The following is a 17,761-nucleotide window of genomic DNA, read 5'->3' as shown; positions in this document are numbered from 1 at the left end:
TGCAAAGGGCCCTGCAGAAGACTGCCTCTGCAATATTTTTAGCACAAGTGCAAAAAGAAAACGGGGGAGATGTGGAGCAGTTTGCTAACAACTGGCTACGTGAGAAAGGGCACAGCACCGAGGAACTGCTGACAACGGCGACGTGATGGGAGAATACCGAAAAGTATCAAAGAAGAACAAAGAACAGAAGCAGGACTATGTAGAAGGCCTTGCAGAAATCATAAAGGGAGAGATTGGTATTTAACCTTAGCAACCAATGTATCTAACCTTAGCAACCTATAAGGAGCTTGCTTTTTGCAATATGTATGAACTAATTATTGTGGATATAAAAGAAGTGTGAGTACTAATAAAGTTGAGCCTTTGTGCATTAAATGATGGCTGGGCTCCCACTGCGTTCTTTCAACAATATGCTTATTTTGAAACTCTAGTCAGTAACTTCAAAATCAGTATAATACTGATGTTTCCTCAAATGAGTTCAGATTCTACCAAGCGATAAATTGGATACTCCAATTAACAACTGAAGCAGTTAAACCCGGAGTATTTCGTTCATTGTTTGTGTTTAACTGGGTAGAAGCTACTGTTTCATAGGTCATTACTTAACATAAATACTTCTATCCCAATAATGGCAAATTATTATTTTCCACCCAGTACTTCATTAACTTTTCTTTTTGTTGGATGAATGCACTTATGTTAATAATAGCAGTCAACTGTCATGTGAGATGCAGTAAAATGTATCTGGAAGAATTGTACTTTACTTATCAAATGTCAGATTTCTAGGATTATTTTTCTTATTATTTTCTTATGCATGTGAGAGGAACATAAAAACATATTTAAGTATTACAGTATTTAGAGACTAATCCAGATCATTATTTCCACAATATGAGCAATACACTTATTTTCACATAGCTAGAATATGGTAGAACTTTTCTAAATGCTAGAAAGCGTTTCCAATTCCACAATGGAACAGACATTCCACAGTAACTTGCTACCAGCTGCCCAACTTTTTAGAAAGAGTTTTTGCTGGCTAATATTTTATAGTATTTTCATGTTCCGATCAAAGAATCTATGAGGCAATACACACACACACACACACACACAATCATTCAGGTTGGAAAAGACCCTTGGGATCATCGAGTCCAACCATCAGCCCTACTCTACAAAGTTCTCCCCTACACCATATCCCCCAGCATCTCATCTAAATGACCCTTAAACACATCCAGGGATGGTGACTCCACCACCTCCCTGGGCAGCCTATTCCACTGTCTGACCACTCTCTCTGTGAAAAATTTTTTCCTGATGTCCAGTCTGAACATCCCCTGTTGCAGTTTAAAGCCATTCCCTCTTGTTCTATCACTAATCACCTGTGAGAAGAGACCAGCACCAATCTCTCTACAAGGTCCTTTCAGGTAGTTGTAGAGAGTGATGAGGTCTCCCCTCAGCCTTCTCTTCTTCAAACTGAACAGTTCCAGCTCCTTCAATCGCTCCTCATAGGATTTGTTCTCCAGGCCCTTCACCAGCTTCGTTGCCCTCCTCTGCACTTGCTCCAGCACCTCGATATCCCTCTTGTATTGAGGTGCCCAAAACTGGACACAATACTCCAGGTGTGGCCTCACCAGTGCAGAGTACAGGGGGACTATCAGCTCCCTACTTCTGCTGGTCACACTATTTCTAATACAAGCCAGGATGCCATTGGCTTTGTTGGCCACCTGGGCACACTGCTGGCTCATGTTCAGTTGCTTGTCAGTTAGAACCCCCAGATCTTTCTCTTCCACACACCTCTCCAGCCACACCTCCCCAAACCTGTAGCGATGCATAGGGTTGTTGTGGCCCAAGTGCAGGACCTGGCACTTGGCCTTGTTGAAGCTCATCCCGTTAACGTTGGCCCACCAATCCAATCTATCCAAATCTCTCTGTAGAGCCTCCCTATCTTCATGCAGATCGACACTCCCACTTAACTTGGTGTCATCTGTGAACTTACTGATAATACACTCTATGTCCTTATCAAGATCATCAATAAAGATGTTGAACAGAAATGGTCCCAACACCGAGCCCTGAGGAACACCACTTGTGACCGGCTGCCAGGTGGATTTAGGTCCACTGACCACCACTCTCTGGGACTGTCCATCCAGCCAGAGCTTGATCCAGCATACTAAACATAACACAACAGCACTGACAGTTTTGTGTTTGAAATCAGTGTTATGTTAACTATCAAGCAAATATTCCTTTTTTAATGTGAAATGAAAAATCTGTTGTGTTTTGCTTCTGAATCACAGGCTACTGCTGTATATTTATAAGCTCCAGCAGAAGTCATAAGAATACCATAATAAAAATAACCTTCCTGTCAAATAATGGGTAATTTAAAAATTTTTTATTTTTTTACAGAAATCTTTCCTATTATACTGTTCTGTGACTTAAATAAAAGCCAAACAAACACGAAATGTTTGCAATGAGCTGATTCTCCAAAGTCAAACTTAAAATATTCCTGTATATTCTCTGAAAGAGCTATATTGTTACTGAGGACTTCATATTGCATTTTCAAACACAAAAATCTGAATAGATACTTCTGACCTCATGAAATGCTCAGAAGTTAGCAACTGAGTACATTTTGCAGAATAAACCTCATCTCCTTAAGATACTCTCTATTCATCAAATATATTCGTTAACTTGACATGCAAATGTCTAAAAGTTAGATGAGCCATTATTAGCACTCTGGAATACATAAGCAATGTATGAATTAATTGTTTAATGGTATTGAAGTTGCCTGTGGTACCAAGAAATGAAAAGCTAAATGTCAGTATTTCAAACTATCAGTTGAAAAAAGTCCCAGATATTAAAACATTAAGCAACCTAAAACTCAATTAACTTAGCTTTAATCCAGTGATTCAATCTTCCCCTTCCCCTCTCTGGCACATCTGAACATGGAAATTGCCCCTATTAAAATATGTGCAGTGATTGAACTAGGCAAATAGTATGTAGAACTGATGTAAAGATGTAAATGTCTTCTGTAAATGTAAAGATTTACATGTAAAGATATAAAGATTTACATGTCTTCTGCCATTACAAATCACTGTTATCAAGACTTTAATGGTTTTAAAGAAAATACTAAGGAATACCTATCAAGTAAAAATGTCAAGTTTTGTTTTTCTCTAAGAGAAGAAGTGCCTGTTTGTCACTGTGAAGAATTCTAAAATGGAAGAATGCTTAGGTTGTTAGTATTTTGCATAAAACCAATTGAAAATAGTTATTTTATGTAAGAACTGAAGCTAATATAGCCTGCCTACTTTCTAAAAACATAAGGGGTAGTGCCAAATCCAAACAGGACTTTTTTTAGAAATTTTATGAAACTTTAAGAATGAGTACATTTACATTATAAACATCTGTCATTGTTTTCAATACAGCACTGATCACAACAGTTGTCTATATTCTCAGTGAACAAATTCTACAGAATATAGAAATGCTTAGCCTCAGGAAATGTCAAGAAATACCAGAGGAGAGATAAACTGTTAAGGGACATTCACATGAGTGTTATACATTTAAAAAGGGAAGAGATTACATACCCCTCTCCACCAATTCTTGTTATCTTTAGACGAAAATCAACAGAGTTCAGGCTGGGTGGCTTCCATTTCAAAATATCATCACATCGACCAGGTTTGTATTTCTGAAGAAAATTAAAAAGCAGTTTAATTATGCTTATTGGTTTTCACTGGTTTTAAAACTAACAATTCAGCATTTCAGACTATATTAGGTGTCTCTAATGAATTACAATACTTAGTGACTGAAACAATGAATTCCATTAACACAGAGGTAGTTGTGCTTCACTTCTTTATTTGCTGCTCCCTTTTAAAACTGCTTAGCACTGTAGCCAAGCCATTGTGTATAATAAAAAGCTGAGAATGGAAATAAAAATTAGCATACTTCATTATCTCTCTATGGCTAATGGAAAATTTCAAGAAAAAAAATAAGACAGCACAGTAACAAATGAAAACACTGATAGGACATACATAAAAGATACATTAAGATAATCTTAACATTTTTGAACAATTTTCTGAACGATATTTTTGTTATCCATGCTGTTGACTGACACAACATGAAAAAGCCAGCAGTCACCATACTGTCAACTATCGGAAAGGCCCATCAGAAACATGTTCTTTCATACCAAAGGAATTTAAATTATGTAAAGATTAAAGAACATCATAACATACAGGAACATAAATAAGGGAACATCTGTTGCTTAAGAGAAAGGGTACACACTTGAACCAGAAGTTGCAAGGAACAATCTTCTCTTAAATCAGAGCTTTGGTTTCTCACGGTCACTTCTATCATCTGCTTCAGTTTACTAAGCTGCCATTTTGATCAACCTCAGCTAATAGTGAGCCAACCTGCTAACCCTTTCCTTGCTAGAATATCTTTCATGGCAATGGAGAAAATCAGAATTAGCATGCATAGAGGAAAAGTGAAAGAACAATTTGGAGATGCCCAGAATGAGAATTTTTAGTTGTTAGATCCTTATTAATCCACAATGGGAAAATTTATGTCATTTTACCTAAAAAACACACCAAGAATGTCCAGTGTCTTTTGGTATTACAGCAATCACTAGCATCATATTGCGCCCATGCTGTGTTACATTATTTGCAAAATGCAAAATTTGCTGATGATAAACCTAACAGCTCTAGATCTAAACTGACAAAAGCAGATGAAGACTTTTCTGTTTTCTGATGTAAGAATGAAAAGTTATTCTTTCCAAAATAAATGCAGCATATCTTGCTTTGAGATGCTGTGTGGCTTTTGATAAATGGTAAGTAAAGGCAAGCTTCAGATGACTGAAACCCAAATTAGCTTAAAATATTTTTAGCCATAGTTCTGATACACATGTCAAAAATGACCTACTAAAAGCTGCTTCTGGAATTTGAATGCCACTGGCTAGAGTGCCTCTTCTCTTATTTTTTGATCATGGCCGTTAGAACATTTGAGAGGGATAGCTCGAGGCGTTCTGTTCTAGTTCCCATTCAGGGCATCATAAAACCCGTTTCAAATATCAGCATTAAGAGTCACATGCCCAACTTACTATTCTAATCATGCACGGTTCTGCACTGAATTTCTCCACAATCTTCCCCTCAACATCTGAATAAAATGTAAATGATTTATCATTGTCCTTAGGACAACATACAGGAGCTGCTTCTGACACCTCTGATCTATGCCTGCTCCCCTTCTACATCTTTTGTTTTGTTCCTTCCCAGCTATCTTCTAGTTGAAAATGGTCCCTTGGAAAGCAACTTTCTTCAGTGGTCCCTCACATCTGCAACTCCTGTCAAATCAAATATCCTAGTGTCACTCAATCAAAGACTAGTAAGATACAGTGTGATAGTAAAATTATTGAAGTATTTTTCTTTCTTCTCTTCCCCCCCTATTTCCCCTTCATATGATTTGTGATGTTAACATCAGCAGATATATGAAGGAAGTTGGTTGCCTGTACACCTTTCCAAAATGGGATTTAGAAAGGTATTGTTTAAGCAATTTACAAAAACCAGAAAGTCTTTCAGCAGTAAAGAAATATTCCTGTAGTTGCCACCATCCTCCTATTCCCTCCCTCATTTCTCTGGCTCTTTTCCATTCACCAGAAATATCTTAAAATTCCCATGATCTCATCTTTAAATTCTTATAGTAATTAAATTTATCTTGCTCCTTATTCTTTCCTCTACTTTCCAAAACTAAATAACTGCTATTATGCAATATGGTGTTAAAAACATTTAAGGACTCACGCCATACATACTAACTGATATTAAATAGATAGAATATACAAAATATGATGCTCAGTAAAGCATTTAAGCTTTTCAGATCATATTTTTAAATATAATTATTAACAGATTATGTACTTAAATATATTTTGAAGTATTTACATTCAATTTTACTGAAAGTATTTATTATTTTAGTATATACTAAATTGGTTGTGTGCACTGAGTGTGAGAATTACGATAAAGGTAGATGACACTGAAATTGCTTTTTCAGTTAACTTTTCCTGCCATTTTCTTGTACTTATACCTGATATAGAAAGACTATGGAATTAAATTCTATTTATTAATAAAATATGACCCAGGAATAATAGGACAAAATCCAGTGTTTGCAAAGACATTATTTGTTGCTCTCTCCCATCCGCAGTTTCCAATTTGGCCAGAGACAATCACTACTAATAGATATTTACTACTTAGTCCAAAGAAGCCCTAGGGGGAACACTTTGTTTGTGACAAATTTCTTTACAGACAGTGAAAATTTCATTTAGGAAACAACTGCTTCAGCACGTATGAAGAAACACAAGGTAGAGCTGACTAGCTGAAGTTGTTGGAACAGGCATGGATTTTGCTGTATGGAACAGAAGATCCATCTTAATGGTTGCTCTTCGGTCTTTTAGCATGACAGAGGTCTTCAGCCATTCCATTAAAGTGACAATTGTCAATCACATATAAACGCTAAAATCTTGTATTAAGCCTCTGTGTGGCACGGCTTCTAATTTATTGACTTGTAATAATCTTCTGAGCAAGATTATTGAAGTGTTTACAATTATGGATTTATTAATATATACTCAAGTAATTGATTTCTTTTTAAGCAGTTGGTCTTATTTTTGAGACCTTAGGAGCTATTAAGACTAGACCCAGTCTAATTGACTTTAGAAAACAACCTCAGCTGGTTTAATACATTGCTCCAAACTATTCTTTTATGTACCATTCCTTTACAGAGAAGGTAAAGAGAGGTTAATAGTCTTCAAGACAGAGGATATTTTATCTTTTGCACAGGAATACCAGTCTCAATCAAAAAACACCCCATATTTTGTGTCCAAAAGGTAAATTTGGACTGATTCTGCATTCATGAGTAGCAATTATTTCCTCCCAGCCATAAACAGAAGCTTTACTTCCTGACAGAACAGGTAACAGGATTGAAATATACCCAGTCTTGAAAACTGAAGACACACAAGATTTCTTCTCATCAATGTGAGAAAATTTGAAGGCCTTTAGGGGAGGCCCAAAGGCTTCTTTCAAGATTGCAGACTCTGTCCTATTTCTATTTACTTCTGCCTGAAACATAAACCCGGGAAACACTTGACACTCCTTTAGGAAATGAATTCTTATTGACACGGAAAGAATCAACGAACCTCTCTAAGTCACAGCACTGAAATCCTGAGGAAAAGATGCATCCTATCCATATAACAACCTAAGAATGGCCTCACTACAGTTCCAGCATCTTGACTCTGACAGCAGCCAACAGCATGTGCTCAGGGAAGGTGAAAAACAATCATATATGATATTTTCTACTACTACTCTCTGAGAGACTATCCATTTTCAAGCTCAGAGACTTCCTGACGTGGATGTGATTCAAATGTGATTCCTACTTAGCGATTTTCAGTTTCTCCTGCATGACCTCATCTAGCCCCCCAGTAAGACAATGTAAACCTCTAACAGCCATAAAAACCCTCAGCACAATGTTTCACACACAGCCCAACAAGGCAAGAAAATGTACCACCTCTTATTTTGAACCACCTTTTGTTGGTTTCAAAGACTTACATGCCCTAGGGCTCATATTAAGAAAGATGCTGAACAATCAAACCCCATTGCTTCTATGCTATTCATAGTTCCATATGCTTCTACACACATGGAAATACATGCAATTCGGAGGCTATCATTTTACATGTGCAGTTATAATTTTTTTCTCCACGCACATTACTCTGCATTTATGTAGATAGAAGTTTATGTGCTGTTTTATCACTCAGCCACCCTATCTTTTAAGGACTTACTATAATTCTCCACATTTAACACCAGTCCTTACTGATCCAGCAAGAAAACATCACTTTATGGTTCATCCTGTTTTCCAACTTGCTTATGTATAGTATACGTGACTTCCCTCCCTGGTAGGGATTGAACAGTACCCCATTCCTTGACTCCTACTTTTTAACCGATTACTTATCTGTGCAAGAACTTTTTCTTTTAAGTTTCGCATCTGCTTTAGTTTCTTCAAGATTTTTTTTGATAGAAACTTTGACAGAGGCCTTCTGGAAGTCTTAACAGGGACTACCATATGATCCTACTCAAAAGATTTTTGATCTCTTGGCCAGAGAGGCATAACCTTCCTTTCAAGAAGGCATGTAAGTTTCCCCAACTATATCATGTTTACCCAGGTATGAACTACCGAATTCCTTATTATACTTTCTAGTCCTTTGTCCAGTACAGACATCAAGCTTACAGGCCTTACTTCTTCCCTGACCTTCCATGACACCTGCCCCCATGCTCTATGTTTTTAATTGGCATTGTATTTTCTACCCTCACATCCTTAGGCACCAATGTATATATTCCACGTAGGATCTACTATATGATTTTTTCAAATTATTTTTCCAAGACTGACAAGTTATACCCTCCTAAAAGTCAGTAAGAAATCAACAGTAAGAAACCAACTTCACAACAGAAAGGAGTAACTATTCCAAGGTCAGTAATGAAAAGCAACATTTTGACAGGATATATCTGCATACCTGTAATTGCACTGCTGAATCCACAGTTTTGACTCAAGTTTGATTATCAAATTAACTGGCAGGCTTGCTTGAATGGGAGTGGGGGAAGATTTGTTCTTTAAGATGGAATTATCTTTCTTGCCTTTACCTCTAGAAACAGCACAGTGTGAAACAAGCCTCAGCTAAACTTTTCATCCTATTAATAAAAGAATTGAGGAAAAAATCATCTCTACCACACTGTAAGTTAGCCAAAGAGATCTTGCCTAGAAAGCAATAAAAATACACTTGTGACTATTACACAAATAACACTGTTCTCACTTCACAGCAGATTTGTTGGTAAAGGTAACAGGTAATTTACCCGTATCTTTCTTAAACAGTTAGAAGGGCTTAGATAAGCAACCAGACTTCAAAGCTCATCTCAAGAACAAGTTAGACAGCCCCCAGACTACTTCTGTTACCATGAAAGATAGTAATTCACAGAAATTTAGCTTAAAAAGAGAATTCAGTCAAAGGCCACATTAATAATCCCTGAAGAGATTCATTTTTATAATGGGCGAGTCCATACACACAATACAGCAGTAGTAAATTCTTGAGTTTAAATGCTAAGTGCTAGATCAATTTCTTTAAACATGAGCTGGAGTCAAACAAGAATTCTGCTTGTTAAGTATGTGAAAACTTCACCTTAGATGAATCATTGCATACTGAAGACCTGTTCAGCCTGAAGTTATTCTATATTCTAATTCCAAAACAAAATGTGAAGCAATCTGTCTGAGATCAAACTACTCCCTAGCATTTTAAATATAGCATTCATAGCAATGATATCCTCACCACCACCCCCCGACAAATACGCATGTACATGACTACTTCTAAAACATATCAGGTCCAATATCACCTGAAATCTGAAGTTCATGCTTCAGTCTGAAACCTTTCAACCTTGTCCAACAAGACAGAAATTAGAACTCCACACCAAAAATGTACATTGACAAATCAGAAACCGTCTCAAATAGCTGTAAAGGATTGGACTAAGTGACCTTCCGAAGTCCCTTCCAACCTAAATTATTCCACAAAGCTGTAATCTCTCTTTGGATGTTTGTTCTTTTAACAGCCATATTGGGTGCACTTACACTAGCATTTTAGTTTGCAAAAGTAATGTACTTCCAAAGCAAATCCCCCCATTGTTCCTACTTAGAATACGTTAGTTGAGTTAGCTGGGCAGCTCTGGTGCACGCAAATTGGATTCCATTTACACAAAACCAAACCTGAAGTGTCACTTCAGGCACACACCTAATGCACTTCACCCCACAGTACAGACACTAGAGTCCAAGGCAAAGGTGTACCACTGTAATGCTACTCTAGCACCTACCTAGCACAGATGAACCTGAGCTGTGAAGATATCCTGCAACATCCTGAAATACTACTTTAAAGAAATAATGGTGTCAATACCTTCAGGTTGGCCCCAGCCCTCAAGTTTTTACAACTCTGCTACTCAGCACCTACCCAACTTTTCTGCTATCTTTGTATTATTAAAATAGTTGCCCTACCTTCTGTGGCCATTTTCTTCTGGCAGAACCCCAGCCCCTTTGTTTTCACCATTCCTTTTTTTTTTTTTTCACAATCTTCTATTCCAGTCAGTGCTTCTCCCAACAGCAGTGTCAACCACCTCAGTCTCCTAGAAGATTGAGCTTGGCCAGTTAGCACTTGTCAGACTGTGCTAGTGGACCAAGAGCTTCTCCAGCAGCAGAGTAACCAGCAGAATCAAGAGGTTACTAACCCCAAGAGTACCGCAGTGTACAAGAGCACTGTCTATCAGTATCACCTTAGCTCAAGAGGATGAAGGTCAGAGACAACAGATGTGTCAGAAGTAGCATGGCAAATGTACCCCTATTATGGAGATTCTGAACTTCAAGCAAGAGTACAATAATGAACCTAAAACTCAGGTGCGCACCCAACACCCTGGGATGCAGAATCATCATTGAAGACAGCCCAATGGAAAGCAGATCCTCTGGCATCCCTCTTAGGCTACTGAATCTCATCAATTCTTAACCTCATAGTGACCTCCATATGGTCAAGTGGGTCCACTCAAGCCACAGGTAGGGTTTTTTTGTCAGATCCCGATAGGCCATTTTAGCAGTGCAGGGAAAACTGATGGGTTGCTGGTCATGTTGAACACCAATCCCCTACCCTGTCCCAAAAGTATTAAGTCTAGTTGCGCCCCCCCTCCATAGTTGCCCATAGAGGGGGCAACTCTTTTTTCCTTTCCCTACAGGTCAAGAGAAAGGCTAGCCCTCAGAGAACAAAGTTCTGTTATCTAAACTTTTGCTGACACATTTCTTGTTAGTTGCAGATATTCCTCCCACACAGGTTTTGGTTTTGCCTAAAGCCATGTCTTCTCAGCATTTGCATTTAATGGGTGGTTCAGCAGAAAGCTGAAAGCCTGGGCAATGGGGATGTTAAGCGGCCCATAATGAGGATGAAGTTTCACTCCAAACAGCTGCTTTCACATGGCATAGACTTTGCTGCTTAGTATTTTGTAGGAGGAAGAGTGGGGTTAGTATCTGGGACTGCATTCTGGGCAGGCAGTCTGCACTGTGGGGTGGTGTTGACTCACCATGAAGACACCCACCTGGAAGACTGAGTAACTTCAGCTGAAAGTCTAGACAAAACAAATGGTTCGTTTCTCCTAGCGACTGAAAAGGAAGAGGTGGTGGGATGACCAAGAGAGAAGTTCGTGCCTCATCTAGAGGAGGAAGAGAAGATTTCCTTCACAAGAGTGCCTTACTATCTTACAAAGCCTGTTCAGCCATCTCTACCTAACCCTTATTAAATACCATCCTCCTGAAGTGCAACAGCAGCTAACACAGGCCACCTTACATTTCCTTTTCTCCACATCTTCCTTCACTCCTTCCAGCTCCAAATGACAGGAAGCCAGGAAATAACCCCGCTCTTTCTTTTCTCCTAAACAGCACGGTTCTGCTACTTGTCAGCTATAATTTCCCCTCAGTAAACTGATCAAACCTAGCTCTGCAAGGTATCCAGAGGGCTGCTAAGCTGGCAGCCCCAGGCACACACCAGTTCAGAAAGGAGGTTGAAAAAAGGGCACAGAAGGCTCAGAGAAGATTTGTCTGAATAACCATGCTTGCCCAAGAGGTATGGCAGGTTGAGTGCCATTGGGGAGTGAGGGCAGATGGGGTGGGAGGGGATGGGGTTAACCAAGACAGCTACTGGAGTTCTTTTAAATCAAATGTAACTTGCCACATTGCAAATGACAGTAGCATTTAACCACACTGAAAATTAAATAAATTGCAATTAAGTATTCTTGAACATGAAATATAAATATTAAATAAAATTATTAGAGATGTAAAGATTTATAAGTTTCAAAGAGTCTACCTTGTTATTTCATATTTTAACAACAAGAAGAAACTTCTGTCATTACATAAATGATATTCTGATATTTTTTAGTTAGACTTACCTACTAGGATGAAGACACTAAAAGCATTTTAAAAACATTCTAACATGCTTCAGGTTCACAAATAGTAAGAAATATTTGTTCTGTTGTAAAATCCACGCATTCCACTACCAGTATTCTTCTGTGTTTTAATTCAGTTGTTTGCAAACAAATTTGTATTGAACATGACACTGAAGCCTTCACTGGAAAGGAAAAAGTTAACTACTGCAAACCTATAACAACAACAAATCTGCTCCTCTTTACCACTCAAAACAATGGTTAAATGTTTTCTCTGAAAAACTCTACTTAATTCAGAGGCCTCTTAATATCCATAGGGCAGCTGGTGTCCTACCCAATCTAACAGTTTGCATTCAGCTGTGTAAACATAAAGACAGAATGATTACCCAAAATATGGTTTTATTTTCTAGCACTACAGACCATGGATCACTTTAAGGAACCAAAAGGATCAATTATAATCAATCATTTCAGGCTAGACCTTATAGAGAAATGAGCTGAAGAAACAGAAGTTGCTAACATTGTTGACAGATTATGTGAGTAAATCACATCAATGGACCAAGAAACCACAAGATGAAAGGCAACCATTGACTTAACTGTATATTCATAGATTTTTAAGACTGGAAACCATTACTGGGCTCATTGAGTCAGCTCTATTGCATATAGGACAGATAAACTCAAACAATGCTTATATCAAGCTTATAATTCCTATCCAAACTACAGTAATGTTTGTATCAATCTTATAATTCCTATTCAAATTACAGCATACCTTTATGAAAGATACCAAGTGATGAAGAAATCACAACATATATCTAGGGAGGTTACCATGGCCATTTATTACACTTGTGCTTAAAAATGTATGCTTATTTCTACACTGAATCTCGTTAATGCCTTAGTTTAGACTGAAGCCCAGCTCCCCCTGTAATTACTTCCCTTTTTGAAGATAAAATGACTAAGTCTGAGTGTCACTGCATGGGTAATTTTCCAGTTGGCTAATGTACACATCTTCATAGCATGATTTCACAAAACCCTTTAGAAGAGTAGGAAACAGAACTGAACCTACTATTCCAATATTCTTTTCACTGCTTATGTATACAGCGGTATACAAAAGAAAGTGTGTATGTACTTTCTATTCTTTTGCATTGCATTGAAAGATGTTGAGAACTAGCTGAAATAACTCTTTTCAGATTCACACCTTTAGCCTGGACTTAATACACTTGCTTCTACATATACAGCCCACATTTGCCTGCATTCAAGCACCATCAAAAGACCAAATGATCCAGGTTAGCCTACATGACTGATCTTTTGGGAAAATAGATTAGTACGCTGAAAAAGTTAGGAATAGTAATGACATGACCATAAAAACATACACACAAAAAAAATCCAAACCGTATCATTAAAACCCTTCATTGTAACATACTACTTCATCTGTCACAAAAAGAAGGAAGGAAAAAAAACCCAAACACAACACACTAAAATCTACTTGAGGAAATGTTACCCCACCAGCAATTAATCCGTGACTCAGCTTCTTAAAGCTTAGCCTTCTGTCCCTTTCAGCTTCCCTTCTCAGTTCCAACTCCTTCTGTTCCTCAAAGGGCCCATACAAACAACTTATGTCCTCCCCATATTCCCCACAGACCATCACTGCAATACCCTCTGTTCTTCCCCATGTATTCTATTTTCTTTGCCTTGTAAAAAGCTAAGCAAAATGGAAGTGACTTGGTCATTGATGGGTAAATATGATTAATGCTTGTTCTTGCTGCATATTGAGCAGGACACTGAGAACTGTAAGAAAGAGATATACTAGTCTGATCCCAGGCCCTCAATGCTCCCTGGTTGAGGAGCAGAAAGTCCAGGTTTTCTTACTGAAGTCAGAGGCAAACAGGTTATTTGAGAAGACTGCCTTGAGAGTAGTGGACTCATCTCTAACTCACATCCTTGGAGATGAAGGCAAACTATGTTGTACACTATGGCATTTATAGTGTTTGATGGTGATCACTGGTGATCAGTGAAACACCTTCAGAGATCACAGAATCACAGAATCATTCAGGTTGGAAAAGACCCTTGGGATCATCGAGTCCAACCATCAGCCCTACTCTACAAAGTTCTCCCCTACACCATATCCCCCAACATCTCATCTAAATGACCCTTAAACACATCCAGGGATGGTGACTCCACCACCTCCCTGGGCAGCCTATTCCACTGTCTGACCACTCTCTCTGTGAAAAATGTTTTCCTAATGTCCAGTCTAAACCTCCCCTGTTGCAGTTTAAAGCCATTCCCTGTTGTTCTATCACTAATCACCTGTGAGAAGAGACCAGAACCAACCTCTCTACAAGGTCCTTTCAGGTAGTTGTAGAGAGTGATGAGGTCTCCCCTCAGCCTTCTCTTCCTCAAACTAAACAGTCCCAGCTCCCTCAATCGCTCCTCACAAGATTTGTTCTCCAGGCCCTTCACCAGCTTCGTTGCTCTCCTCTGCACTTGCTCCAGCACCTCGATATCCCTCTTGTATTGAGGTGCCCAAAACTGGACACAATACTCCAGGTGTGGCCTCACCAGCGCAGAGTACAGGGGGACTATCACCTCCCTACTTCTGCTGGTCACACTATTTCTAATACAATCATTAGATTATCCATCATACACACAGGGAAAGCTACTTTCCATGTTGATGATCTAGGAGACAAAGGAGAGTAAGGTCCAAGAGTAAAAGCCTCCAGGTTCAAACAACAGGGTGTGTGATTACAAAGACTGATGCACAGAAAAAGTGATTGAATAATTAATCCATTGATCTGGATTGGACAATGGAAAAAAACACCAGGACAATACTGTCTACTAAGACCAAATATTATCAGACAGTAAGAGAAAAATATTATTTACTTTTGCATTAAACTATCACATTTGTTATTTAAAATACATCAGAGCTGGCCAAACTGATTATCTATCACACACCAAAATCTTTGTAGAGATCAAGATTTGCCAAATACATTGCACATACCTCAGAGTCAGAAAGTGAACTCTTAGAAAGTCTCTCACTGGGGTCTGAGCATGTGAAGGGTCCCTGGGCATCCCACAGACACTGGCCACACTAGTTTTCACCTGACTCCACTCTTTAAGTTGCTAGACATAATCATGACTGTCCCTATCATCACTGTTGTCCCATCCTGCCCTTGTCCAGCATCTCCTTCCTAGGACAACCATTGTACTGCTCACAAGGTATCACTTGGACGTCCATTGTGTACATCCAAAGACTTTGAATCAGGATCACAACGGAACAGCCAGATCACAGGAAAAAAAACACCCTCAATAAAATCAAGTTCTACACCATAATTCTACATCTTAGAAAATATTATTTAGACTTCTAAGAGCTAATGGGAATAATGTGAGTTAACCATGATTGTTAAGGATGAGAATTTCTCAAATTGTTTCTGATTAGAAATGTAACTGTGACTGCTCCCAAGAGAAAGTGTTTTTCCTACAAATAGTTTGGAGAAATTCAGTCATATTAACAAAATGTTCGATACCTGTGAACCCAGCTGAGACAACTTATTTAGATTTCTAGAACGTCTTTTATAAAAAACCCTCATGTTTTTGACCGCATAGGAAAAATTATTTATATGCAAGGCTTTCAAGACTACAAAACTGTATTAAGCAGTTGCCATTGAACTGAATGCTTAAGTGCTCATTATTTCTGAAGGTTGAGAAACATACTTGGGTGCTTAAAATATGCACTTAGGAGCAGCACAGAACGATCATAAGAAGACAGTAAAACAATGAGATGCCAAAGCTGAGGGATAAAGAATATTGGTTGATCAAGTTTGGAGAGTCTGAAGAATTCAGAGGCACTAAGAAATTTCTATCAATGAATGCAAAAGATAAAACTTTGACAAATACAGGTCAGCAAGGGGAAGATGTGTTGCATTTAACTGGACTGTCTAGATTCCACTAAGAAAAGATGCTTTAATGAAATCTCTTCAGTGGCACTCATTGTCTCAAAGATGATTAGTGTTCCTTAATTCTTTAGAAAAACAAAACAGATGTACCCAGTACCGATTTCTTTCCTGTAGATGTTTGACCTAACTTCTGTATAAAGTCTTGACATTTTAAAGCAGGCAGTTTTTTATAAGTGAGTCAATTGTCCCTATATTTATAAAGGAAAGACAGGGAGATGTGATTTGTAATTACCCCTAAGACTGATCAGGCTGAAGAAAAACTCCTGGGTAAACACCAGCACTTTTCGAAGACCTGTCATATGTGAAAGGCATTTTCATAGCTGAAAGAAAACAGAAGAATCTAAACACTAAAATACGTAAGAACACAAAATGGCTACAAAGTTTGTACCCCTCCAAAACATGATCCAAATGCTTTTCTAACTGCACGCAGTTTACACACCTTGTATCAAGTCCTTCACCCAGCAAAACCTCTGACTAAGTATGGACAGATGGCCGTGACATCCTAACTAAACAATGACAACAAACAAAAAGCAAATTCCTTCCTTTCAAAAAAACTAAACTAAACTAATAAATGCTGCTTTTAATGCTTAGTGTTCTAAATTACTGATTCAAACCATTTGAACAGCCGAAGAGCTGCAGTCCTCCCTTTTTGCCTGGTTCAGTAATTTGATCATAATACAGAGACACACTGATGTTCAATAAATATTTGATCAGCTTGAAAATAAGGTCGCTAACGAATTCCTAACATTATACAATGTCATGTTGTCACAACATAGAAAACAAATCTGTAGACAATAACTTCCCCATCAAAAAGATTGGGAAGACAGGTTCCTTGGCTAAGCTCAAACCATTTAGTGTCCACAATTAAGCCAAAAGGATGCTAGAGGCAACTCCTGAAAGCAGAGTTTCAAGTAACTCACGACTTGACAGTGAAGTCACCATGCTGCTTTAACTCCATGTAGTCAAGCAAATTTGTGTCAATTCTTCCATTCCTCCGCTTTAAAAATCAAAATAAGGAAAAATTAAAATTAACATGTTCTAAAACACAATAATTTCAGTGTATTCTGGAAATTTTTCCTTTGGAGAGTCAAAGGTCTAAGTAGGAATGATACTTTTAAATACATTAGTACTAGTTAGCCAGAAGTAGCAGTTTTTATTGTGAAAATGTTACTGTACCACAATTTGTCTCTTATGAAAATGTGATGTGAAGCTGTAAGAAGTAGAAAAAAAAATTGTTATAATCCAAATGACTTCTGAAATATTAAGCTTAACTGCCATAGCAGACTGAAAAGCAAAATATGCTACTGATATGCACTCATTTAGTGTTAGATTATGTTTTATATTAAAGATCTTAACAACTGAATGCAAATCAGGTTTAGAAGGTTAACCTGTAAGCAAAAATTAATCTGTTAATATTTTAATAGTATTTTTCAATTGCTTTTTCCAAAAGTGCCTCTGAACTTTAAGTTAATGTAATATTTATATTGGACTACTTTGGTAATTATCGGGCTAAATGTCTTCTACTCTTGCACTTCAATTTAGCTTTATACCTCCAGCTTCATTAAACATCTTGTTTCATAACTATACTAATAGCTTTTCTCAATATTCCATTAAGCAAGGAGAAAAATGAGAGGAGATTTTCTTCATAACTAATGTCATTTACATATTAATCCTATTAATATTTGATAAATGAAGTTCAGTTCACAGCCAAAAACCCATGTTTATAGCAATCAGAATGTAGCAATCACAAAATTACTCATTGCTCTTTCCTGCCCCCTCCCCCGCCCCAGCACATTACTGTAAGCAGCAGAAACCTATTCTTGGTCACTTCTGTTTGTCCTTTCACTTAGTATTATCATC

The 17,761-nt window shown here is 37.9% G+C and overlaps 1 protein-coding gene across 1 annotated transcript in view; it reads right to left on the bottom strand.

The window, feature by feature from the left end:
- RNGTT (RNA guanylyltransferase and 5'-phosphatase) overlaps positions 1 to 17,761 on the bottom strand; it is a 202,787-nt gene that overhangs the window by 72,524 nt on the left and 112,502 nt on the right. The window contains exon 13 of the mRNA XM_074819582.1: positions 3,558 to 3,658. Coding sequence (XP_074675683.1) covers positions 3,558 to 3,658 — 101 coding nt within the window. The remainder of the gene's footprint in view (positions 1 to 3,557; positions 3,659 to 17,761) is intronic.

The sequence above is a fragment of the Strix aluco genome, chromosome 3 (genome assembly GCF_031877795.1).
Source record: "Strix aluco isolate bStrAlu1 chromosome 3, bStrAlu1.hap1, whole genome shotgun sequence".
Classification (NCBI taxonomy): domain Eukaryota; kingdom Metazoa; phylum Chordata; class Aves; order Strigiformes; family Strigidae; genus Strix; species Strix aluco.
The sequence above is the reverse complement of the archived record's forward strand: the minus strand, read 5'-3'. Positions and strand labels throughout refer to the sequence as shown.